The sequence below is a fragment of the Melanerpes formicivorus genome, unplaced genomic scaffold (genome assembly GCF_026170545.1).
Source record: "Melanerpes formicivorus ecotype bairdi unplaced genomic scaffold, bMelFor1.0.p_v2 SCAF_287, whole genome shotgun sequence".
NCBI lineage: Eukaryota > Metazoa > Chordata > Aves > Piciformes > Picidae > Melanerpes > Melanerpes formicivorus.
Window position 1 is genome coordinate 137,479 of NW_027142639.1, and position 23,688 is coordinate 161,166.

The 23,688-nt window shown below is 61.1% G+C and overlaps 1 protein-coding gene across 1 annotated transcript in view; it reads left to right on the top strand.

Annotated features, from left to right (window-relative positions):
- The window catches only part of CPNE2 (copine 2), a 49,553-nt gene extending 27,971 nt beyond the window's left edge, over positions 1–21,582 (top strand). Inside the window, exons 8-13 of the mRNA XM_068170135.1 lie at positions 10,150–10,248; positions 12,087–12,173; positions 13,721–13,780; positions 17,722–17,855; positions 20,482–20,536; positions 21,454–21,582. Coding sequence (XP_068026236.1) covers positions 10,150–10,248; positions 12,087–12,173; positions 13,721–13,780; positions 17,722–17,855; positions 20,482–20,536; positions 21,454–21,582 — 564 coding nt within the window. The remainder of the gene's footprint in view (positions 1–10,149; positions 10,249–12,086; positions 12,174–13,720; positions 13,781–17,721; positions 17,856–20,481; positions 20,537–21,453) is intronic.
- Positions 21,583–23,688: the final 2,106 nt, after the last annotated feature.

Genomic DNA, 23,688 nt, shown 5'->3' on the forward strand with positions numbered 1-23,688 from the left:
TGGAGCTGCTTTGTGCTCCCTCTGGAGCTGCTTTGTGTCCCTCTGGAGCTGCTTTGTGCTCCCTCTGGAGCTGCTTTGTGCCTCTGGAGCTGCTTTGTGTCCCTCTGGAGCTGCTTTGTGCCTCTGGAGCTGCTTTGTGCCTCTGGAGCTGCTTTGTGCTCCCTCTGGAGCTGCTTTGTGCCTCTGGAGTTGCTTTGTGCTCCCTCTGGAGCTGCTTTGTGCCTCTGGAGCTGCTTTAGTGTCCCTCTGGAGCTGCTTTGTGCCTCTGGAGCTGCTTTGTGCTCCCTCTGGAGCTGCTTTGTGCCTCTGGAGCTGCTTTGTGCTCCCTCTGGAGCTGCTTTGTGCTCCCTCTGGAGCTGCTTTGTGTCCCTCTGGAGCTGCTTTGTGCTCCCTCTGGAGCTGCTTTGTGCCTCTGGAGCTGCTTTGTGTCCCTCTGGAGCTGCTTTGTGCCTCTGGAGCTGCTTTGTGCCTCTGGAGCTGCTTTGTGTCCCTCTGGAGCTGCTTTGTCCCTCTGGAGTTGCTTTGTGCTCCCTCTGGAGCTGCTTTGTGCCTCTGGAGCTGCTTTGTGTCCCTCTGGAGCTGCTTTGTGCCTCTGGAGCTGCTTTGTGCCTCTGGAGCTGCTTTGTGCCTCTGGAGCTGCTTTGTGTTCCTCTGGAGCTGCTTTGTGCCTCTGGAGCTGCTTTGTGCCTCTGGAGCTGCTTTGTGTCCCTCTGGAGCTGCTTTGTCCCTCTGGAGTTGCTTTGTGCTCCCTCTGGAGCTGCTTTGTGCCTCTGGAGCTGCTTTGTGCCTCTGGAGCTGCTTTGTGTCCCTCTGGAGCTGCTTTGTGTTCCTCTGGAGCTGCTTTGTGTCCCTCTGGAGCTGCTTTGTGTCCCTCTGGAGCTGCTTTGTGCTCCCTCTGGAGCTGCTTTGTGTCCCTCTGGATCTGCTTTGTGCCTCTGGAGCTGCTTTGTGTCCCTCTGGAGCTGCTTTGTGTCCCTCTGGAGCTGCTTTGTGTCCCTCTGGAGCTGCTTTGTGCTCCCTCTGGAGCTGCTTTGTGTCCCTCTGGATCTGCTTTGTGCCTCTGGAGCTGCTTTGTGCCTCTGGAGCTGCTTTGTGCCTCTGGAGCTGCTTTGTGTCCCTCTGGAGCTGCTTTGTGCCTCTGGAGCTGCTTTGTGTCCCTCTGGAGCTGCTTTGTGCTCCCTCTGGAGCTGCTTTGTGCCTCTGGAGCTGCTTTGTGTCCCTCTGGAGCTGCTTTGTGCTCCCTCTGGAGCTGCTTTGTGCTCCCTCTGGAGCTGCTTTGTGCCTCTGGAGTTGCTTTGTGTCCCTCTGGAGCTGCTTTGTGCCTCTGGAGCTGCTTTGTGTCCCTCTGGAGCTGCTTTGTGCTCCCTCTGGAGCTGCTTTGTGCTCCCTCTGGAGCTGCTTTGTGCCTCTGGAGTTGCTTTGTGTCCCTCTGGAACTGCTTTGTGCCTGTGGAGCTGCTTTGTGTCCCTCTGGAGCTGCTTTGTGTCCCTCTGGAGCTGATTTGTGTCCTTCTGGAGCTGCTTTGTGCTCCACCTGGAGCTGCTTTGTGTCCCTCTGGAGCTGCTTTGTGCTCCCTCTGGAGCTGCTTTGTGCTCCCTCTGGAGCTGCTTTGTGCCTCTGGTGCTGCTTTGTGCCTCTGGAGCTGCTTTGTGTCCCTCTGCAGCTGCTTTGTGCCTCTGGTGCTGCTTTGTGCCTCTGGAGCTGCTTTGTGTCCCTCTGAAGCTGCTTTGTGCCTCTGGTGCTGCTTTGTGCCTCTGGAGCTGCTTTGTGTCCCTCTGGATCTGCTTTGTGCCTCTGGAGCTGCTTTGTGTCCCTCTGGAGCTGCTTTGTGCCTCTGGAGCTGCTTTGTGTCCCTCTGGAGCTGCTTTGTCCCTCTGGAGCTGCTTTGTGTCCCTCTGGAGCTGCTTTGTGCTCCCTCTGGAGCTGCTTTGTGCCTCTGGAGCTGCTTTGTGTCCCTCTGGAGCTGCTTTGTGCTCCCTCTGGAGCTGCTTTGTGCCTCTGGAGCTGCTTTGTGCTCCCTCTGGAGCTGCTTTGTGTCCCTCTGGAGCTGCTTTGTGCCTCTGGAGCTGCTTTGTGTCCCTCTGGAGCTGCTTTGTGCTCCCTCTGCAGCTGCTTTGTGTCCCTCTGGAGCTGCTTTGTGCCTCTCGAGCTGCTTTGTGTCCCTCTGGAGCTGCTCTGTGCCTCTGGAGCTGCTTTGTGCCTCTGGAGCTGCTTTGTGTCCCTCTGGAGCTGCTTTGTGTCCCTCTGGAGCTGCTTTGTGCTCCCTCTGGAGCTGCTTTGTGCTCCCTCTGGAGCTGCTTTGTGCTCCCTCTGGAGCTGCTTTGTGTCCCTCTGGAGCTGCTTTGTGCTCCCTCTGGAGCTGCTTTGTGCTCCCTCTGGAGCTGCTTTGTGCTCCCTCTGGAGCTGCTTTGTGCTCCCTCTGGAGCTGCTTTGTGTCCCTCTGGAGCTGCTTTGTGCTCCCTCTGGAGCTGCTTTGTGTCCCTCTGGAGCTGCTTTGTGCTCCCTCTGGAGCTGCTTTGTGCCTCTCGAGCTGCTTTGTGCTCCCTCTGGAGCTGCTTTGTGTCCCTCTGGAGCTGCTTTGTGTCCCTCTGGAGCTGCTTTGTGCTCCCTCTGGAGCTGCTTTGTGCTCCCTCTGGAGCTGCTTTGTGCTCCCTCTGGAGCTGCTTTGTGTCCCTCTGGAGCTGCTTTGTGCTCCCTCTGGAGCTGCTTTGTGCCTCTCGAGCTGCTTTGTGTCCCTCTGGAGCTGCTTTGTGTCCCTCTGGAGCTGCTTTGTGCTCCCTCTGGAGCTGCTTTGTGTCCCTCTGGAGCTGCTTTGTGTCCCTCTGGAGCTGCTTTGTGCTCCCTCTGGAGCTGCTTTGTGTCCCTCTGGAGCTGCTTTGTGTCCCTCTGGAGCTGCTTTGTGCTCCCTCTGGAGCTGCTTTGTGTCCCTCTGGAGCTGCTTTGTGCTCCCTCTGGAGCTGCTTTGTGTCCCTCTGGAGCTGCTTTGTGTCCCTCTGGAGCTGCTTTGTGCCTCTGGAGCTGCTTTGTGCTCCCTCTGGAGCTGCTTTGTGTCCCTCTGGAGCTGCTTTGTGTCCCTCTGGAGCTGCTTTGTGCCTCTGGAGCTGCTTTGTGCTCCCTCTGGAGCTGCTTTGTGCCTCTGGAGCTGCTTTGTGCCTCTGGAGCTGCTTTGTGCCTCTGGAGCTGCTTTGTGCTCCCTCTGGAGCTGCTCTGTGCCTCTGGAGCTGCTTTGTGTCTCTGGAGCTGCTTTGTGCCTCTGGAGCTGCTTTGTGCTCCCTCTGGAGCTGCTTTGTGCTCCCTCTGGAGCTGCTTTGTGTCCCTCTGGAGCTGCTTTGTGCTCCCTCTGGAGCTGCTTTGTGCTCCCTCTGGAGCTGCTTTGTGCCTCTGGAGCTGCTTTGTGCTCCCTCTGGAGCTGCTTTGTGCCTCTGGAGCTGCTTTGTGCCTCTGGAGCTGCTTTGTGCCTCTGGAGCTGCTTTGTGTGCCTCTGGAGCTGCTTTGTGTCCCTCTGGAGCTGCTTTGTGTCCCTCTGGAGCTGCTTTGTGCCTCTGGAGCTGCTTTGTGCCTCTGGAGCTGCTTTGTGTGCCTCTGGAGCTGCTTTGTGTGCCTCTGGAGCTGCTTTGTGCCTCTGGAGCTGCTTTGTGTCCCTCTGGAGCTGCTTTGTGCCTCTGGAGCTGCTTTGTGTCCCTCTGGAGCTGCTTTGTGCCTCTGGAGCTGCTTTGTGTCCCTCTGGAGCTGCTTTGTGTCCCTCTGGAGCTGCTTTGTGCCTCTGGAGATGCTTTGTGCTCCCTCTGGAGCTGCTTTGTGCCTCTGGAGCTGCTTTGTGTCCCTCTGGAGCTGCTTTGTGCTCCCTCTGGAGCTGCTTTGTGCCTCTGGAGCTGCTTTGTGTCCCTCTGGAGCTGCTTTGTGTCCCTCTGGAGCTGCTTTGTGCTCCCTCTGGAGCTGCTTTGTGTCCCTCTGGAGCTGCTTTGTGCCTCTGGAGCTGCTTTGTGCCTCTGGAGCTGCTTTGTGTCCCTCTGGAGCTGCTTTGTGTCCCTCTGGAGCTGCTTTGTGCCTCTGGAGCTGCTTTGTGTCCCTCTGGAGCTGCTTTGTGCCTCTGGAGCTGCTTTGTGCCTCTGGAGCTGCTTTGTGCTCCCTCTGGAGCTGCTTTGTGTCCCTCTGGAGCTGCTTTGTGCCTCTGGAGCTGCTTTGTGTCCCTCTGGAGCTGCTTTGTGCCTCTGGAGCTGCTTTGTGTCCCTCTGGAGCTGCTTTGTGCTCCCTCTGGAGCTGCTTTGTGTCCCTCTGGAGCTGCTTTGTGCTCCCTCTGGAGCTGCTTTGTGCCTCTGGAGCTGCTTTGTGTCCCTCTGGAGCTGCTTTGTGCTCCCTCTGGAGCTGCTTTGTGTCCCTCTGGAGCTGCTTTGTGCCTCTGGAGCTGCTTTGTGCCTCTGGAGCTGCTTAGTGTCCCTCTGAAGCTGCTTTGTGTCCCTCTGGAGCTGCTTTGTGCCTCTGGAGCTGCTTAGTGTCCCTCTGAAGCTACTTTGTGTCCCTCTGGAGCTGCTTTGTGTCCCTCTGGAGCTGCTTTGTGTCCCTCTGGAGCTGCTTTGTGCCTCTGGAGCTGCTTTGTGTCCCTCTGGAGCTGCTTTGTGCCTCTGGAGCTGCTTTGTGCCTCTGGAGCTGCTTTGTGCTCCCTCTGGAGCTGCTTTGTGCTCCCTCTGGAGCTGCTTTGTGCCTCTGGAGCTGCTTTGTGTCCCTCTGGAGCTGCTTTGTGCCTCTGGAGCTGCTTTGTGCTCCCTCTGGAGCTGCTTTGTGTCCCTCTGGAGCTGCTTTGTGCTCCCTCTGGAGCTGCTTTGTGTCCCTCTGGAGCTGCTTTGTGTCCCTCTGGAGCTCCTCTGTGCCTCTGGAGCTGCCTTGTGCTCCCTCTGGAGCTGCTTTGTGCCTCTGGAGCTGCTTTGTGTCCCTCTGGAGCTGCTTTGTGTCCCTCTGGAGCTGCTTTGTGCCTCTGGAGCTGCTTTGTGCTCCCTCTGGAGCTGCTTTGTGTCCCTCTGGAGCTGCTTTGTGCCTCTGGAGCTGCTTTGTGTCCCTCTTCAGCTGCTTTGTGTCCCTCTGGAGCTGCTCTGTGCCTCTGGAGCTGCTTTGTGCTCCCTCTGGAGCTGCTCTGTGCCTCTGGAGCTGCTTTGTGCTCCCTCTGGAGCTGCTTTGTGCCTCTGGAGCTGCTTTGTGCTCCCTCTGGAGCTGCTTTGTGTCCCTCTGGAGCTGCTTTGTGCTCCCTCTGGAGCTGCTTTGTGCTTCTGGAGCTGCTTTGTGTCCCTCTGGAGCTGCTTTGTGCCTCTGGAGCTGCTTTGTGCTCCCTCTGGAGCTGCTTTGTGCCTCTGGAGCTGCTTTGTGCTCCCTCTGGAGCTGCTCTGTGCCTCTGGAGCTGCTTTGTGCTCCCTCTGGAGCTGCTTTGTGCCTCTGGAGCTGCTTTGTGCTCCCTCTGGAGCTGCTTTGTGTCCCTCTGGAGCTGCTCTGTGCCTCTGGAGCTGCTTTGTGCCTCTGGAGCTGCTTTGTGCTCCCTCTGGAGCTGCTTTGTGTCCCTCTGGAGCTGCTTTGTGCCTCTGGAGCTGCTTTGTGTCCCTCTTCAGCTGCTTTGTGTCCCTCTGGAGCTGCTCTGTGCCTCTGGAGCTGCTTTGTGCTCCCTCTGGAGCTGCTCTGTGCCTCTGGAGCTGCTTTGTGCTCCCTCTGGAGCTGCTTTGTGCCTCTGGAGCTGCTTTGTGCTCCCTCTGGAGCTGCTTTGTGTCCCTCTGGAGCTGCTTTGTGCTCCCTCTGGAGCTGCTTTGTGCTTCTGGAGCTGCTTTGTGTCCCTCTGGAGCTGCTTTGTGCCTCTGGAGCTGCTTTGTGCTCCCTCTGGAGCTGCTTTGTGCCTCTGGAGCTGCTTTGTGCTCCCTCTGGAGCTGCTCTGTGCCTCTGGAGCTGCTTTGTGCTCCCTCTGGAGCTGCTTTGTGCCTCTGGAGCTGCTTTGTGCTCCCTCTGGAGCTGCTTTGTGTCCCTCTGGAGCTGCTTTGTGCCTCTGGAGCTGCTTTGTGCCTCTGGAGCTGCTTTGTGCTCCCTCTGGAGCTGCTTTGTGTCCCTCTGGAGCTGCTTTGTGTCCCTCTGGAGCTGCTTTGTGCTCCCTCTGGAGCTGCTTTGTGCCTCTGGAGCTGCTTTGTGTCCCTCTGGAGCTGCTTTGTGTCCCTCTGGAGCTGCTTTGTGCTCCCTCTGGAGCTCCTTTGTGCCTCTGGAGCTGCTTTGTGCCTCTGGAGTTGCTTTGTGCTCCCTCTGGAGCTGCTTTGTGTCCCTCTGGAGCTGCTTTGTGCCTCTGGAGCTGCTTTGTGTCCCTCTGGAGCTGCTTTGTGCCTCTGGAGCTGCTTTGTGCCTCTGGAGCTGCTTTGTGTCCCTCTGGAGCTGCTTTGTGTCCCTCTGGAGCTGCTTTGTGTCCCTCTGGAGCTGCTTTGTGTCCCTCTGGAGCTGCTTTGTGCCTCTGGAGCTGCTTTGTGTCCCTCTGGAGCTGCTTTGTGCCTCTGGAGCTGCTTTGTGCTCCCTCTGGAGCTGCTTTGTGCCTCTGGAGCTGCTTTGTGCCTCTGGAGCTGCTTTGTGCTCCCTCTGGAGCTGCTTTGTGCCTCTGGAGCTGCTTTGTGTCCCTCTGGAGCTGCTTTGTGCCTCTGGAGCTGCTTTGTGTCCCTCTGGAGCTGCTTTGTGCCTCTGGAGCTGCTTTGTGCTCCCTCTGGAGCTGCTTTGTGCCTCTGGAGCTGCTTTGTGTCCCTCTGGAGCTGCTTTGTGTCCCTCTGGAGCTGCTTTGTGCCTCTGGAGCTCCTTTGTGCCTCTGGAGCTGCTTTGTGTCCCTCTGGAGCTGCTTTGTGTCCCTCTGGAGCTGCTTTGTGCCTCTGGAGTTGCTTTGTGCTCCCTCTGGAGCTGCTTTGTGTCCCTCTGGAGCTGCTTTGTGCCTCTGGAGCTGCTTTGTGTCCCTCTGGAGCTGCTTTGTGCCTCTGGAGCTGCTTTGTGCCTCTGGAGCTGCTTTGTGTCCCTCTGGAGCTGCTTTGTGTCCCTCTGGAGCTGCTTTGTGCCTCTGGAGCTGCTTTGTGCTCCCTCTGGAGCTGCTTTGTGCCTCTGGAGCTGCTTTGTGCTCCCTCTGGAGCTGCTTTGTGCCTCTGGAGCTGCTTTGTGTCCCTCTGGAGCTGCTTTGTGCCTCTGGAGCTGCTTTGTGCTCCCTCTGGAGCTGCTTTGTGCCTCTGGAGCTGCTTTGTGTCCCTCTGGAGCTGCTTTGTGCTCCCTCTGGAGCTGCTTTGTGTCCCTCTGGAGCTGCTTTGTGCTCCCTCTGGAGCTGCTTTGTGCCTCTGGAGCTGCTTTGTGTCCCTCTGGAGCTGCTTTGTGTGCCTCTGGAGCTGCTTTGTGTGCCTCTGGAGATGCTTTGTGTCCCTCTGGAGCTGCTTTGTGTCCCTCTGGAGCTGCTTTGTGCCTCTGGAGCTGCTTTGTGTCCCTCTGGAGCTGCTTTGTGTCCCTCTGGAGCTGCTTTGTGCTCCCTCTGGAGCTGCTTTGTGTCCCTCTGGAGCTGCTTTGTGTCCCTCTGGAGCTGCTTTGTGCCTCTGGAGATGCTTTGTGCTCCCTCTGGAGCTGCTTTGTGTCCCTCTGGAGCTGCTTTGTGTCCCTCTGGAGCTGCTTTGTGCCTCTGGAGCTGCTTTGTGCCTCTGGAGCTGCTTTGTGCTCCCTCTGGAGCTGCTTTGTGTCCCTCTGGAGCTGCTTTGTGCTCCCCCTGGAGCTGCTTTGTGCCTCTGGAGCTGCTTTGTGCTCCCCCTGGAGCTGCTTTGTGCCTCTGGAGCTGCTTTGTGTCCCTCTGGAGCTGCTTTGTGTCCCTCTGGAGCTGCTTTGTGCCTCTGGAGCTGCTTTGTGCTCCCTCTGGAGCTGCTTTGTGCCTCTGGAGCTGCTTTGTGTCCCTCTGGAGCTGCTTTGTGCTCCCTCTGGAGCTGCTTTGTGTCCCTCTGGAGCTGCTTTGTGCCTCTGGAGCTGCTTTGTGTCCCTCTGGAGCTGCTTTGTGCTCCCTCTGGAGCTGCTTTGTGCTCCCTCTGGAGCTGCTTTGTGTCCCTCTGCAGCTGCTTTGTCCCTCTGGAGCTGCTTTGTGTCCTTCTGGAGCTGCTTTGTGTCCCTCTGGAGCTGCTTTGTGTCCCTCTGGAGCTGCTTTGTGCCTCTGGAGCTGCTTTGTGTCCCTCTGCAGCTGCTTTGTCCCTCTGGAGCTGCTTTGTGTCCTTCTGGAGCTGCTTTGTGCTCCCTCTGGAGCTGCTTTGTGTCCCTCTGGAGCTGCTTTGTGTCCTTCTGGAGCTGCTTTCTGCTCCCTCTGGAGCTGCTTTGTGCCTCTGGAGCTGCTTTGTGCCTCTGGAGCTGCTTTGTGTCCCTCTGGAGCTGCTTTGTGCCTCTGGAGCTGCTTTGTGTCCCTCTGGAGCTGCTTTGTGTCCCTCTGGAGCTGCTTTGTGCCTCTGGAGCTGCTTTGTGTCCCTCTGGAGCTGCTTTGTGTCCCTCTGGAGCTGCTCTGTGCCTCTGGAGCTGCTTTGTGCCTCTGGAGCTGCTTTGTGTCCCTCTGGAGCTGCTTTGTGTCCCTCTGGAGCTGCTTTGTGCCTCTGGAGCTGCTTTGTGTCCCTCTGGAGCTGCTTTGTGTCCCTCTGGAGCTGCTTTGTGCCTCTGGAGCTGCTTTGTGTCCCTCTGCAGCTGCTTTGTGTCCCTCTGGAGCTGCTCTGTGCCTCTGGAGCTGCTTTGTGCCTCTGGAGCTGCTTTGTGCTCCCTCTGGAGCTGCTTTGTGTCCCTCTGGAGCTGCTTTGTGTCCTTCTGGAGCTGCTTTGTGCTCCCTCTGGAGCTGCTTTGTGTCCCTCTGGAGCTGCTTTGTGTCCTTCTGGAGCTGCTTTCTGCTCCCTCTGGAGCTGCTTTGTGCCTCTGGAGTTGCTTTGTGCTCCCTCTGGAGCTGCTTTGTGCCTCTGGAGCTGCTTTGTGCTCCCTCTGGAGCTGCTTTGTGTCCCTCTGGAGCTGCTTTGTGCTCCCTCTGGAGCTGCTTTGTGCCTCTGGAGCTGCTTTGTGCCTCTGGAGCTGCTTTGTGCCCCTCTGGAGCTGCTTTGTGTCCCTCTGGAGCTGCTTTGTGCTCCCTCTGGAGCTGCTTTGTGTCCCTCTGGAGCTGCTTTGTGCCTCTGGAGCTGCTTTGTGCCCCTCTGGAGCTGCTTTGTGCCTCTGGAGCTGCTTTGTGCCTCTGGAGCTGCTTTGTGTCCCTCTGGAGCTGCTTTGTGCTCCCTCTGGAGCTGCTTTGTGTCCCTCTGGAGCTGCTTTGTGCCTCTGGAGCTGCTTTGTGTCCCTCTGGAGCTGCTTTGTGTCTCTGGAGCTGCTTTGTGCCTCTGGAGCTGCTTTGTGTCCCTCTGGAGCTGCTTTGTGCTCCCTCTGGAGCTGCTTTGTGCTCCCTCTGGAGCTGCTTTGTGCTCCCTCTGGAGCTGCTTTGTGTCCTTCTGGAGCTGCTTTGTGCTCCCTCTGGAGCTGCTTTGTGTCCCTCTGGAGCTGCTTTGTGTCTCTGGAGCTGCTTTGTGTCCCTCTGGAGCTGCTTTGTGTCTCTGGAGCTGCTTTGTGTCCCTCTGCAGCTGCTTTGTGCCTCTGGAGCTGCTTTGTGTCCTTCTGGAGCTGCTTTCTGCTCCCTCTGGAGCTGCTTTGTGTCCCTCTGGAGTTGCTTTGTGCTCCCTCTGGAGCTGCTTTGTGCCTCTGGAGCTGCTTTGTGCCTCTGGAGCTGCTTTGTGCCTCTGGAGCTGCTTTGTGTCCCTCTGGAGCTGCTTTGTGCCTCTGGAGCTGCTTTGTGCTCCCTCTGGAGCTGCTTTATGTCCCTCTGGAGCTGCTTTGTGTCCCTCTGGAGCTGCTTTGTGCCTCTGGAGCTGCTTTGTGTCCCTCTGGAGCTGCTTTGTGTCCCTCTGGAGCTGCTTTGTGCCTCTGGAGCTGCTTTGTGCTCCCTCTGGAGCTGCTTTGTGCCTCTGGAGCTGCTTTGTGCCTCTGGAGCTGCTTTGTGCTCCCTCTGGAGCTGCTTTGTGCTCCCTCTGGAGCTGCTTTGTGTCCCTCTGGAGCTGCTTTGTGCTCCCTCTGGAGCTGCTTTGTGCCTCTGGAGCTGCCTTGTGCCCCTCCTGAAGCTCTCCTGTGCCCTCCCCCCAGGTGATTTGCTATGACTATGACAGTGATGGAGGTCATGACTTCATTGGGGAGCTCCAGACCTCGGTGGCCAGGATGTGTGAGGCCCAGGATGCCTGCCCAGTAAGTGCTGCCTTGGTCTGGGGAGGGGGGGGAAGGCCAAGCCAGAGGCTCCTCAGGGCTGGAGCTGGGGTTGGGCACTGCCCCTGCAGCCTGCAGCTGTGCCAAGCAGCAGCCAAAACCACCCTGCTGCCTGCTGAGTGCCCCAGGCCACTGCTGCAGCTAAAGCCTCTGAGCCAGGCAGGGCTGAGGCTGCCCTGGCTGAAGACTGAGGTCTGCTGGGCTGGAGGAAGCAGCAGGCAGGGGGTGGGGGAGAGGGGCTCTGTGTTTTGGGGAGCTGGGAGGTGCTGCTGGGAGCTGCATCTGCAGCAGGGGCTGCCTGGTGCCCAGGAGTGCCAGCTCCTGTGTCACTGCAGGAGAGAAGGCTGCAGGCAGAGCAACCTTGCAGGAGCTGAAGGGCTCCAGGAGAGCTGGGGAGGGACTGTGGGCAAGGGCTGGGAGTGGCAGGAGCAGGGAGAATGGCTTGGAGCTGGGAGAGGGCAGAGGGAGAGTGGAGAGGAGGAAGGAATGGTTGGCAGGGAGGCTGGGGAGAGCCTGGCACAGGCTGCCCAGGGAGGCTGTGGCTGCCCCCTGGCTGGAGGTGCTGAGGACCAGGCTGGATGAGGCCCTGAGCAGCCTGGGCTGGGGGGAGGGGTCCCTGGGCAGGGCAGGGGGCTGGAGCTGGCTGAGGTCTGAGCTCCCTTCCAACACAACCCCTTCTGTGGCTCTGGTGTCTGAGGAAGGTTGGGGCTTGCCCTAATGATTGATCTGTGTGCCCCATCCCGTGCTGCTGGCCCCCATCCCATCCCATAGCAGAGGGCTCAGGGCAGAGCCTCCCAAGCCTGCCAGCTCTGGGGCTCTCTGCTCAGCAGATCCTGGCAGATTCTCCTGCTGAGGCTCCCCAGCCCCCAGCCTCCTTCCTCCTCCCTTGCCCCCTGGCTTGCTCCTTGCTTGAAGAGGCCAAGCCCCACCTGGCTCCAGGCTCCTCTCTGGGCACTGCTAGGGTCAGGCCCTGTGCCACCCCCAGGCTCTCCTCAGCAGGGAGAGCAGCAGCTGGGCAGGGCAGCTGGGGCATGGCTCTGGCACCCCCAGGCTTGCAGCCCCTCCAGCCCCACCTCAAGGCTTCCTCCTGAGGCTCTTTGCTGCCCCTGCTGCACTCCAGAGCTGGCTCTGCTCTAGCTGGGGCCAGGGGCTGGGGCAGGGCCACTTGTGCCAGGCCAAGGGGGCATGGGTTGGGATGCAAGAGGGAGATGGAGAGGGGGGAGAAGGGAGAAGTGTTGGAGCCTGGGGGTGGGGAGAGCCTGGCCCAGGCTGCCCAGGGAGCTGCCCCAGGGCTGGCAGCAGTGCAGCTGAGGTTGGTTGTGGCTCTGAGCAGCCTGCTGTGGCTGGGGCTGTGCCTGCTGGGTGCAGGGCTGGGCTTGAGAGGTGCCTTGGCACCCAGAGCATTCTGTGAGTCGATGATCCCTTGGCTGTGGAGGGCAGGAGCTGGCCCCTGCCTCCTCACCCCCTCCCCACTCACCTGGGCAGGGCCTGGCAGAGGCTGCCCAGGGAGCTGGTGGAGTCCCCATGGCTGGAGGTGTCCCAGAGCCCTGTGGCCATGGGGGGGTTGTGTTGGGGCTGGCCTGGATGCTCCTGGGAGAGCTTCTCCAACCCACCCAGGCCTGTGCTACCATGAAATCCCCTGACCAGCAGCAGCAGCTCCTTCCCAAGCTCCTCCTTTGCCTCCATCCCCACCAGGGGACCCCAGCACCCTTGCTGCTGCTGGCAGGGAGGGTGCCCACAGCATGTGCCCACTGCTGGCCCCCCAGCTGCCCAGCCCAGCCCCACTCTCACCTTGGCTCTCTCCCCCCCACTCTGTGCAGCTGGAGCTGGAGTGCATCAACCCCAAGAAGCAGAAGAAGAAGAAGAGCTACAAGAACTCTGGGATCATCATTGTCAAGTCCTGCAAGGTGAGGACCCTGCTGGGCCCTTGGCCAAGCTCAGGGCTGCCCCAGGTGCCCCCAGCCCTGCTGGCCCTGGGCCTCCTGGTGCTGCCAAGAGCAGCTCCTGGGGTGCTCTGCCTTCCCTTCTGCTGGGGGGCTCTGCCCTGGGAGCCTCTCAGCTGCCCAGCAGGAGATGCTGAGCCTGGGCTGTGAGTGCTGGATGCCCAAGCTGTGGGCACCAGACCTGCTGCCTGGGGTCCCCTTGAGGGCCAGGGCTGGGTGCTGCTGGGCCAGGGCCTTCTTCTGGGCTGAGCTGGTGCTGAAGTCCTCCCTTCAGGTGGCAGCAGGCCATGGCCACAGGGCTCTGCAGCCCCTCCAGCCATGGGGACTCCACCACCTCCCTGGGCAGCCTCTGCCAGGCCCTGACCACTCTGACACCAAAGGAATTGTTCCTCCTCTCCAACCTCAGCCTCCCCTGGCACAGCTCCAGGCCAGTTCCTCTCCTTCCATCCCCTGAGCCTGGGCAGCAGAGCCCAGCCCCAACCTCCCTGCAGCCTCCTCTCAGGGAGCTGCAGAGAGCAAGGAGGTCTCAGCCCTGCAGGTGGTGAGAGAACACTTTGGGCAAGAGCAGAGGATCTTCCCTTCAGGTCAGCAGGATGAACCCTTCCAGCTCTGAGGGATCCCTGCCCAGCCCTCTCCCACCCCAGCCTGAGACCTTCCTTGGCCTCAAGCCACAGACCCCAGAGCTGCCAGGGCTGGAAGGGAGCTCAGGGCTCAGCCAGCCCCAAGCCCCTGCCATGGGCAGGGACACCTCACCCCACAGCAGCTTGCTCACAGCCACCTCCAGCCTGGCTGCAAACACCTCCAGGCATCAGCAGGAGGCTTCCACCACCTCCCTGGGCAGCCTGGGCCAGGCTCTCACCACCCTCCTGCCCAACAACTTCTTCCTCACAGCCAATCTCCAGCTCCCCACTGCTCCTTTGGCTCCATCCCCCCCAGTCCTGTCCCTCCCTCACCCCCTCCAAAGTCCCTCCCCAGCTTTCCTGCAGCCCCCTGCAGCTCCTGCAAGGCCACCAGAAGGTCTCCCTGGAGCCTTCCCCTCTCCAGCCTGCACAACCCCAACTCTCTCAGGCTGTGCTCAGAGCAGAGCAGCTCCAGCCCTCTGCTCAGCCTCCTGGCCCTGCTCTGGACACCTCCCAGCCCCTCCAGAGCCTTCCTGGCACAGAGGCTGCAGAGCTGGGCACAGAGCTGCAGCTGTGGGCTCAGCAGAGTGGAGCAGAGAGGCAGAATCCCCTCCCTGGCCCTGCTGGCCACACTTCTGCTGCTGCAGCCCAGGCTCTGCTTGGCTCTCTGGGCTGCAGGTGCTCCCTGCTGGCTGCTGCTGAGCCTCTCCTTCCCTCCAGCACCCCACAGGCTGCCATGAGGAGCCCAAGCCTGCTTCCTGCCCCTGCTGTGCCAGGGGGCTGCAGGTCCTTGGAGGCCCCAGGGTGGCTGTGGCCACACTTCTCAGGGGGTTGCTTTCCCTCCCTGCCGTGGCTGAGGTTGCTGAGACCCCTCCTGGGCTTCCCTTGCAGATCACCAGAGACTTCTCCTTCCTGGACTACATCCTGGGGGGCTGCCAGCTGATGTTCACAGTAAGCTGCTCCCCTCCCCCAGCAGGGGCAGCCCTGCCTGCCATGCCTGCAGCTGGGCAGGGAGCTCCTGCAGGAGCCTGGGCAGCAGCAGGGCTGGCTTTGCGTGGCCAGGGGCAGCTCTCCTCTCCTGCTGCCAAGGCATCCAGCAGCCTGCAGGCAGCAGGCAGGGCTTTGGCTGAAGGCTGAGGGCTGCTGGGGTCTGGGAAGCAGCAGCCAGGGGGTGGGGGGGAGGGGCTCTGCACTGCCTGGGGGCTGCCTAGCCCCCAGCCTCCTCTGTCAGTGGAGGAGGGAAGGCTGCAGGGACACTTAAAAGCAGCCTTCCAGGAGCTGAAGGGGCTCCAGGAGAGCTGGGGAACCTCTCAGAAACCTCTCATGGGGGACTCAAGGAGGTCTCAAGAAGGTTGGAGAAGGTTAGAGGTGAAGGTGGAGCTCAAGGGACCTCCAGAAACCTCTGAGAGACCTCTCATGGAGGACTCAAGAAGGTTTCATGCGGTAGAAATGGAGGTTGGGGAAGGCTGGAGGTGGAGGTGGAGCTCAAGGGACCTCCAGAAAGCTCTGAGGAGGCTCTCATGGAGGACTCAAGGAGGTCTCATGAGGTAGAGATGGAGGCTGGAGGAGGTTGGAGATGGAGGTGGAGCCCAAGGGACCTCCAGGAACCTCTGAGAGACCTCTCATGGAGGACTCAAGAAGGCCTCATGGGGTAGAGATGGAGGTTGGAGAAGCTTAGAGGAGGAGGTGGAGCTCAAGGGACCTCCAGGAAGCTCTCATGGAGATCTCATGGAGGTCTGAAGAAGGTTTCATGAGCTAGAGATGGAGGTTGGAGGCGGTTGGAGCTGGAGGTGGAGCTCAAGGGACCTCCAGGAAGCTCTCATGGAGATCTCATGGAGGTCTGAAGAAGTTCTCAAGAGGTAGAAATGGAGGTTGGGGAAGGTTGGAGGTGGAGGTGGAACTCAAAGGACCTCCAGGAACCTCTGAGGAGGCTCTCATGGAGGTCTGAAGAAGGTCTCTTGAGGTAGAGATGGAGGTTGGGGAAGCTTAGAGGTGGAGCTCAAGGGACCTCCGGGAACCTCTTAGAAGCCTCTGAGGTACCTCTCATGGAGGTCTGAAGAAGGTCTCTTGAGGTAGAGATGGAGGTTGGAGAACCTTAGAGAAGGAGATGGAGCTCAAGGGACCTCCAGGAAGCTCTCATGGAGATCTCATGGAGGTCTGAAGAAGGTTTCATGCGGTAGAGATGGAGGTTGGGGAAGGGTGGAGGTGGAGGTGGAGCTCAAGGGACTTTCAGGAACCTCTGAGGAACCTCTCATGGAGGTCTGAAGAAAGTCTCATGAGGTAGAGATGGAGGTTGGAGACAGAGGTGGAGCTCAAGGGACCTCCAGGAACCTGTTAGTAACCTCTGAGGAAGCTCTCATGGAGGACTCAAGAAGGTCTCATGAGGTAGAGATGGAGGCTGGAGGAGGTTGGAGATGGAGGAGGAGCCCAAGGGACCTCCAGGAACCTCTGAGGGACCTCTCATGGAGGTCTGAAGAAGGTCTCATGAGGTAGAGATGGAGGTTGGGGAAGGTTGGAGGTGGAGCTCAAGGGACCTCCAGGAAGCTCTGAGGAAGCTCTCATGGAGGTCCCAAGAAGGTCTCATGAGGTAGAGATGGAGGTTGGGGAAGGGTGGAGGTGGAGGTGGAGCTCAAGGAACCTCTGAGGAAGCTCTCATGGAGGTCTCAAGAAGGTCTCATGAGATAGAGATGGAGGCTGGAGATAGAGGTGGAGCTCAAGGGACCTCCAGGAAGCTCTCATGGAGATCTCATGAAGGTCTGAAGAAGGTTTCATGAGGTGGAGATGGAGGCTGGAGAAGGTTGGAGCAGGTTGGAGCTGGAGGTGGGGCTCAAGAGACCTCCAGGAACCTCTGAGAGACATCTCATGGAGGACTCAAGAAGGTCTCATGAGGTAGAGATGGAGGTTGGAGAAGCTCAGAGGAGGAGGTGGAGCTCAAGGGACCTCCAGAAAGCTCTGAGGAGCCTCTCATGGAGGTCTGAAGAAGGTCTCATGAGGTAGAGATGGAGGTTGGAGACAGAGGTGGAGCTCAAGGGACCTCCAGGAACCTCTTAGTAACCTCTGAGGAAGCTCTCATGGAGGACTCAAGAAGGTCTCATGAGGTAGAGATGGAGGCTGGAGGAGGTTGGAGCTGGAAGTGGAGCTCAGGAACTTTGGACAAAATTAGAGGAGGCCCCAGAGATGCTGAGAGGCTGCAGAGCCTCTGCCCTGGGGCCAGGCTGGGAGAGCTGGGGCTGTGCAGCCTGCAGGAGAGAAGGCTGCAGGCAGAGCTCAGAGCTGCAGCTGCAGAGCTGCAGGGCAGCTGCAGGCAGGCTGGGGAGGGACTGCTCAGAAGGGGCTGTGGGGCTAGGCCCAGGGGCAATGGTTTGGAGCTGGAGCAGGGCAGAGTTAGGTTGGAGCTGAGGAGGAAGTTGTGCAGAGGGAGGCTGGGGAGAGCCTGGCCCAGGCTGCCCAGGGAGGTGGTGGAGGCTCCATCCTTGCAGCCCTTCAAGCTCAGCCTGGCTGTGTCCCTGGGCAGCCTGCTGCAGCTGGAGCTGTCCCTGCTGCCTGCAGGGGGGTGGGCAGGAGGCCCTTGGGGGCTGCATCCTGTGGCCTCCACCTTCGCTGCAGCTGGGTCAGGAGGGGCTGGCAGAGCTCTCTGTGACCCTGGCTGGGGCCAGCAGAAGCCTTCCCAGGGCGGAGGAGGAGGAAGAGGAGGAGGAGGAGAAGGGAGAGGGAGGAGGAGGAGGAGGAGGAGGAGGAGGAGGAGGAGGAGGAGGAGGAGGAGGAGGAGGAGGAGGAGGAGGAGGAGGAGGGGGATGAGGAGGAAGAGGAGGAGGAGGAGGAAGAGAGGGGGGGAGGAGGAGGAGGGGGGGGGGGAGGAGGAGGAGGAGGAGGGAGAGGAGGAGGAGGAGGAGGGGGAGGAGGAGGAGGAGGAGGAGGAAGAGGAGGAGGGGAAGTTGCCATAGGAACAGGAGGGCCTGGGAGAGCTTTGTGTGTGCTGCTCTGCTGCTGCAGGCAGGGAGGGGACAGGGGGGGCACAGGAGGAGGTTTCTGGGGGGCTCAGAGCTCCTGGGGGGGCTCAGAGCTCCTGGGGGGGGCTCAGAGCTCCTGGGGGGGGGGGGCACAGAGTTCCTGGGGGGGCACAGAGCTCCTGGGGGGGCTCAGAGCTCCTGGGGGGGGGGGGCACAGAGTTCCTGGGGGGGCACAGAGCTCCTGGGGGGGCTCAGAGCTCCTGGGGGGGGGGCTCAGAGCTCCTGGGGGGGGGCTCAGAGCTCCTGGGGGGGCACAGAGCTCCTGGGGGGGGGCTCAGAGCTCCTGGGGGGGGCTCAGAGCTCCTGGGGAGGGGCTCAGAGCTCCTGGGGGGGGGCTCAGAGCTCCTGGGGGGGGGGCACAGAGTTCCTGGGGGGGCACAGAGCTCCTGGGGGGGCTCAGAGCTCCTGGGGGGGGGGCTCAGAGCTCCTGGGGGGGGGCTCAGAGCTCCTGGGGGGGCACAGAGCTCCTGGGGGGGGGCTCAGAGCTCCTGGGGGGGCACAGAGCTCCTGGGGGTGGGCTCAGAGCTCCTGGGGGGGCACAGGAGGAGGTTTCTGGGGGGCTCAGAGCTCCTGGGGGGGGGCTCAGAGCTCCTGGGGGGGCTCAGAGCTCCTGGGGGGGGCTCTGGGCTGGAGGGCAAAAATCTTCCTCCCCCCATACACAGCTCTGGAGGGTTCCTCCCCCTGCCTCTGGGGAGGAGGCAGCCTGAGCCTGGGGGGGTCAGGTTTGGGGACCCTCACCCCCAGAAGGACCCTGAGGAGCTGGAGGTCATTCAGAGGGGGGTCTTGGGGGGGTGGGCAGCCTGGGGGGGCGCTGCTGGCAGGGGCTGGGGCTGGATGCTTCTCTCTCCCCATCCCCCATCCCCCTCGCCCCCCTCCCCCCAGGTCGGCATCGACTTCACCGCCTCCAACGGCAACCCCCGGGACCCCTCCTCCTTGCACTACATCAACCCCCTGGGCACCAACGAGTACCTGGCAGCCCTCTGGGCCGTGGGGCAGATCATCCAGGACTATGACTCGTGAGCGCCCCCCTCTGACCGCCCTGCGCCCCTGCCTGCTCCTGGGGCATCCCTGCCTACTCCTAGGGCACTCCTGCCTGTCCCTGGGGGGCTCCTGCCTCCCCCTGGGGGTCCCTGCCTGCTCCTGGAGGGTCCCTGCCTACCCCTGGGGAGTCCCTGCCTGCTCCTGTGGGGTCCCTGCCTGTCCCTGGGGGGCTCCTGCCTACCCCTGGGGGGTCCCTGCCTCCCCCTGGGGGATCCCTGCCTGTCCCTGGGGGGTCCCTGCCTGTCCCTGGGGGGCTCCTGGGGGGCTCCTGCCTGCTCCTGGGGGGTCCCTGCCTGCCCCTGGGGATCCCTGCCTGCCCCTGGGGGGTCCCTGCCTGCTCCTGGAGGTCTCCTGCCTGCCCCTGGAGGGCTCCTGCCTGCTCCTGGGGGGTCCCTGCCTGCTCCTGGAGGTCTCCTGCCTGCCCCTGGGGGGCTCCTGCCTGCTCCTGGGGGGCTCCTGCCTGCTCCTGGGGGGTCCCTGCTTGCTCCTGGGGGGATCCTTCCTGTCCCTGGGGGGCTCCTGCCTGCCCCCTGCCTTCCCTTCCTGCATGGCCAGGGCTGTGTCTGGAGCCCTTGCTCCTGGGCAGGCTCCTTGGGGGCAATGTCCCCAAGGGGAGGCAGGAGGGGAGCAGGGGCAGGATGGAGGCTTCCTGCTGCCCCCCTCACTGAGGCTGGCTCAGCAGGGGCTGCAGAGCTGCCCCTTGGTGCTTCCCTGGGGGCAAGCAGCAGAGGCCCTCAGCTCACTGGGGTGCTGCCTGCAGCCCCTCTGGGTCCCCTCTGGTTCCCCTCTGGCCTCTCTCTCGGTCCCCTCTGGTTCCCCTCTGAGTCCCCTCTGGATCTCCTCTGGCTCCCCTCTGGTTCCCCTCTGGATCTCCTCTGGCTCCCCTCTGGTTCCCCTCTGGGTCCCCTCTGGATCTCCTCTGGCTCCCCTCTGGTTCCCCTCTGGATCTCCTCTGGCTCCCCTCTGGTTCCCCTCTGGGTCCCCTCTGGATCTCCTCTGGCTCCCCTCTGCTTCCCCTCTGCTTCCCCTCTGGGTCTCCCCTCTGGGTCCCCTCTGGATCCCCTTTGAGTCCCCTCTGGATCCCCTCTGGATCCCCTCTGGGTCCCCTTAGAGTCCCCTCTGGATCCCCTCTGGTTCCCCTCTGGATCCTCTCTGAGTCCCTTCTGGTTCCCCTCTGGATCCTCTCTGGATCCCCTCTGGTTCCCCTCTGGGTCCTCTCTGGTTCCCCTCTGGGTCCCCTATGGATCCCCTCTGGGTCTCCCCTCTGGTTCCCCTCTGGCTCCCCTCTGGGTCCCCTCTGGTTCCCCTCTGGCTCCCCTCTGGGTCCCCTATGGATCCCCTCTGGGTCTCCCCTCTGGTTCCCCTCTGGCTCCCCTCTGGTTCCCCTCTGGATCCTCTCTGGGTCCCCTCTGGTTCCCCTCTGGGTCCTCTCTGGTTCCCCTCTGGGTCCCCTATGGATCTCCTCTGGGTCTCCCCTCTGGTTCCCCTCTGGCTCCCCTCTGAGTCCTCTCTGGGTCCCCTCTGCTTCCCCTCTGGGTCTCCCCTCTGGGTCCCCTCTGGGTCCACTCTGGATCCCCTCTGGGTCCCCTATGGATCTCCTCTGGGTCTCCCCTCTGGTTCCCCTCTGGCTCCCCTCTGGCTCCCCTCTGGGTCCCCTCTGCTTCCCCTCTGGGTCCACTCTGGATCCCCTCTGGTTCCCCTCTGGGTCCCCTATGGATCTCCTCTGGGTCTCCCCTCTGGTTCCCCTCTGAGTCCCCTCTGGTTCCCCTCTGCTTCCCCTCTGGTTCCCCTCTGGCTCCCCTCTGGCTCCCCTCTGGTTCCCCTCTGGTTCCCCTCTGGGTCCCCTATGGATCTCCTCTGGGTCTCCCCTCTGGTTCCCCTCTGAGTCCCCTCTGGGTCCCCTCTGGTTCCCCTCTGCTTCCCCTCTGGTTCCCCTCTGGCTCCCCTCTGGTTCCCCTCTGGTTCCCCTCTGGGTCCCCTATGGATCTCCTCTGGGTCTCCCCTCTGGTTCCCCTCTGAGTCCCCTCTGGGTCCCCTCTGGTTCCCCTCTGCTTCCCCTCTGGGTCCACTCTGGATCCCCTCTGGTTCCCCTCTGGATCCCCTCTGGGTCCCCTCTGGGTCCTCTCTAGTTCCCCTCTGGTTCCCCTCTGGTTCCCCTCTGGATCCTCTCTGGATCCCCTCTGGGTCTCCCCTCTGGATCCTCTCTGGTTCCCCTCTGGGTCCCCTCTGGATCCCCTCTGGGTCCCCTCTGGATCCCCTCTTGATCCCCTCTGGTTCCCCTCTGGATCCTCTCTGAGTCCTCTCTGGTTCCTCTCTGGTTCCCCTCTGGTTCCCCTCTGGCTCCCCTCTGGGTCCCCTCTGGTTCCCCTCTGGATCCTCTCTGGTTCCCCTCTGGGTCCCCTCTGGATCTCCTCTGGCTCCCCTCTGCTTCCCCTCTGGGTCTCCCCTCTGGTTCTCCTCTGGGTCCCCTCTGGGTCCCCTCTGAGTCCCCCCTGGTCCCTGGTGTGGCACACAGCAAGGCCAGGAGTGGGGAGGGCCCCAGCAGGAGCCTTGCAGCCCTGCTCCCGTGGGTGACCTTCATCCTCTCCTCTTCTCTTCCAGGGATAAGATGTTCCCTGCCCTGGGGTTCGGTGCCCAGCTCCCTCCAGACTGGAAGGTGAAGCCCTGGGGAGGTCTGCAGGGCTGGGCTGGCACTGCCAGGATCAGCAGGAGAGTTGCCAGGGCTGTCTGCAGGGCTGTGCTAGCACTGCCTGGGCAGCAGGAGAGCTGCCAGGGTTGTCTGCAGGGCTGTGCTAGCACTGCCTGGGCAGCAGGAGAGCTGCCAGGGCTGTCTGCAGGGCTGTGCTAGCACTGCCTGGGCAGCAGGAGAGCTGCCAGGGTTGTCTGCAGGGCTGGGCTGGCACTGCCTGGGCAGCAGGAGAGCTGCCAGGGTTGTCTGCAGGGCTGTGCTAGCACTGCCTGGGCAGCAGGAGAGCTGCCAGGGCTGTCTGCAGGGCTGTGCTAGCACTGCCTGGGCAGCAGGAGAGCTGCCAGGGCTGTCTGCAGGGCTGTGCTAGCACTGCCTGGGCAGCAGGAGAGTTGCCAGGGCTGTCTGCAGGGCTGTGCTAGCACTGCCTGGGCAGCAGGAGAGCTGCCAGGGGGTCTGCAGGGCTGTGCTAGCACTGCCTGGGCAGCAGGAGAGCTGCCAGGGCTGTCTGCAGGGCTGTGCTAGCACTGCCTGGGCAGCAGGAGAGTTGCCAGGGCTGTCTGCAGGGCTGTGCTAGCACTGCCTGGGCAGCAGGAGAGCTGCCAGGGCTGGGCTGGCTCTGGCCTGGCACTGCCTGGGCAGCAGGAGAGCTGCCAGGGTGTCTGCAGGGCTGGGCTGGCACTGCCTGGGCAGCAGGAGAGCTGCCAGGGTGTCTGCAGGGCTGGGCTGGCACTGCCTAGTCACTGCCTGTGCCCATTGCCAGAGGTGGAGGGAGAGGATCCTGCCCCTCTGCTCTGGGCTGTGAGGAGGGACAGGACTGCCCCCTCCCCAGGCCTGGGCAGCTGCTCAGCTCCTCCCTGCTCACCTCAGCCTTTCCCTCTCCACAGGTATCCCACGAGTTTGCCATCAACTTCAACCCCACCAACCCATTCTGCTCAGGTGAGGCCTCAGGAAGCCCTCAGCTGCCTGCAGGGTCCTCTCCCACCCCTCAGGGAGGTGCTGGAGGTCCCCTCTGAGGCAGGAGGAGGGACAGGGCTGGGGCTGGGGCTGCAGGCAGGGCAGGCAGAGAGCCTTGGGGAGGGGGCAGGGAGGCCCAGGAGGGAAAGCAGCTGGATGCAGGCAGCCTCAGAGCCACCTTGGGGGCTGCTGGCTCTGCTGTGTCCTGCCAGCAACTGCTCCCCAGACCCTCTCAGACATCTCCAGGCTGCTCCCTGACATCTCCAGACCCTCTCAGACATCTCCAGGCTGCTCCCTGACATCTCCAGACCCTCTCAGTCATCTCTAGGCTGACTCCAGGCTGCTCCCTGACATCTCCAGACCCTCTCAAACATCTCAGGGCTGACTCCAGGCTGCTCCCTGACATCTCCAGACCCTCTCAAACATCTCAGGGCTGACTCCAGGCTGCTCCATGACATCTCCAGACCCTCTCAGTCATCTCCAGGCTGACTTCTGGCTGGTCCCTGACATCTCCAGACCCTCTCAAACAGCTCTAGGTTGGCTTCAGGCTGCTCCCTGACATCTCCAGACCCTCTCAAACATCCCTAGGCTGACTCCAGGCTGGTCCCTGACATCTCCAGACCCTCTCAAACATCTCTAGGCTGACTCCAGGCTGCTCCCTGACATCTCCAGACCCTCTCAGTCATCTCTAGGCTGACTCCAGGCTGCTCCCTGACATCTCCAGACCCTCTCAAACATCTCCAGGCTGACTCCAGGCTGCTCCATGACATCTCCAGACCCTCTCAAACATCTCAGATTGACTCCAGGCTGCTCCATGACATCTGCAGACCCTCTCAGTCATCTCTAGGCTGACTCCAGGCTGCTCCATGACATCTCCAGACCCTCTCAAACATCTCAGATTGACTCCAGGCTGCTCCATGACATCTGCAGACCCTCTCAAACATCTCTAGGCTGACTCCAGGCTGCTCCATGACATCTCCAGACCCTCTCAAACATCCCTAGGCTGACTCCAGGCTGCTCCCTGACATCTCCAGACCCTCTCAAACAGCTCTAGGCTGACTCCAGGCTGCTCCCTGACATCTCCAGACCCTCTCAAACATCTCAGGGTTGACTCCAGGCTGCTCCATGACATCTCCAGACCCTCTCAAACATCCCTAGGCTGACTCCAGGCTGCTCCATGACATCTCCAGACCCTCTCAAACATCTCTAAGTTGACTCCAGGCTGCTCCCTGACATCTCCAGACCCTCTCAAACATCTCCAGGCTGACTCCAGGCTGCTCCCTGACATCTCCAGACCCTCTCAAACATCTCTAGGCTGACTCCAGGCTGCTCCATGACATCTCCAGACCCTCTCAAACATCTCCAGGCTGACTCCAGGCTGCTTCCTGACATCTCCAGACCCTCTCAAACATCTCTAAGTTGACTCCAGGCTGCTCCCTGACATCTCCAGACCCTCTCAGTCATCTCTAGGCTGACTCCAGGCTGGTCTCTGACATCTCCAGACCCTCTCAAACATCTCTAGGCTGACTCCAGGCTGATCCATGACATCTCCAGCCCCTCTCAGTCATCTCTAGGCTGACTCCAGGCTGCTCCATGACATCTCCAGACCCTCTCAAACATCTCCAGGCTGACTCCAGGCTGCTCCATGACATCTCCAGACCCTCTCAAACATCTCTAGGCTGACTCCAGGCTGCTCCATGACATCTCCAGACCCTCTCAAACATCTCCAGGCTGACTCCAGGCTGCTCCCTGACATCTCCAGACCCTCTCGAACATCCCTAGGCTGACTCCAGGCTGCTCCCTGACATCTCCAGACCCTCTCAAACATCTCTAGGTTGACTCCAGGCTGCTCCATGACATCTCCAGACCCTCTCAAACATCTCTAGGCTGACTCCAGGCTGCTCCATGACATCTCCAGACCCTCTCAAACATCTCTAGGTTGACTCCAGGCTGCTCCATGACATCTCCAGACCCTCTCAAACATCTCTAGGCTGACTCCAGGCTGCTCCATGACGTCTCCAGACCCTCTCAAACAGCTCTAGGCTGACTCCAGGCTGCTCCATGACGTCTCCAGACCCTCTCAAACATCTCCAGGCTGACTCCAGGCTGCTCCCTGACATCTCCAGACCCTCTCGAACATCCCTAGGCTGACTCCAGGCTGCTCC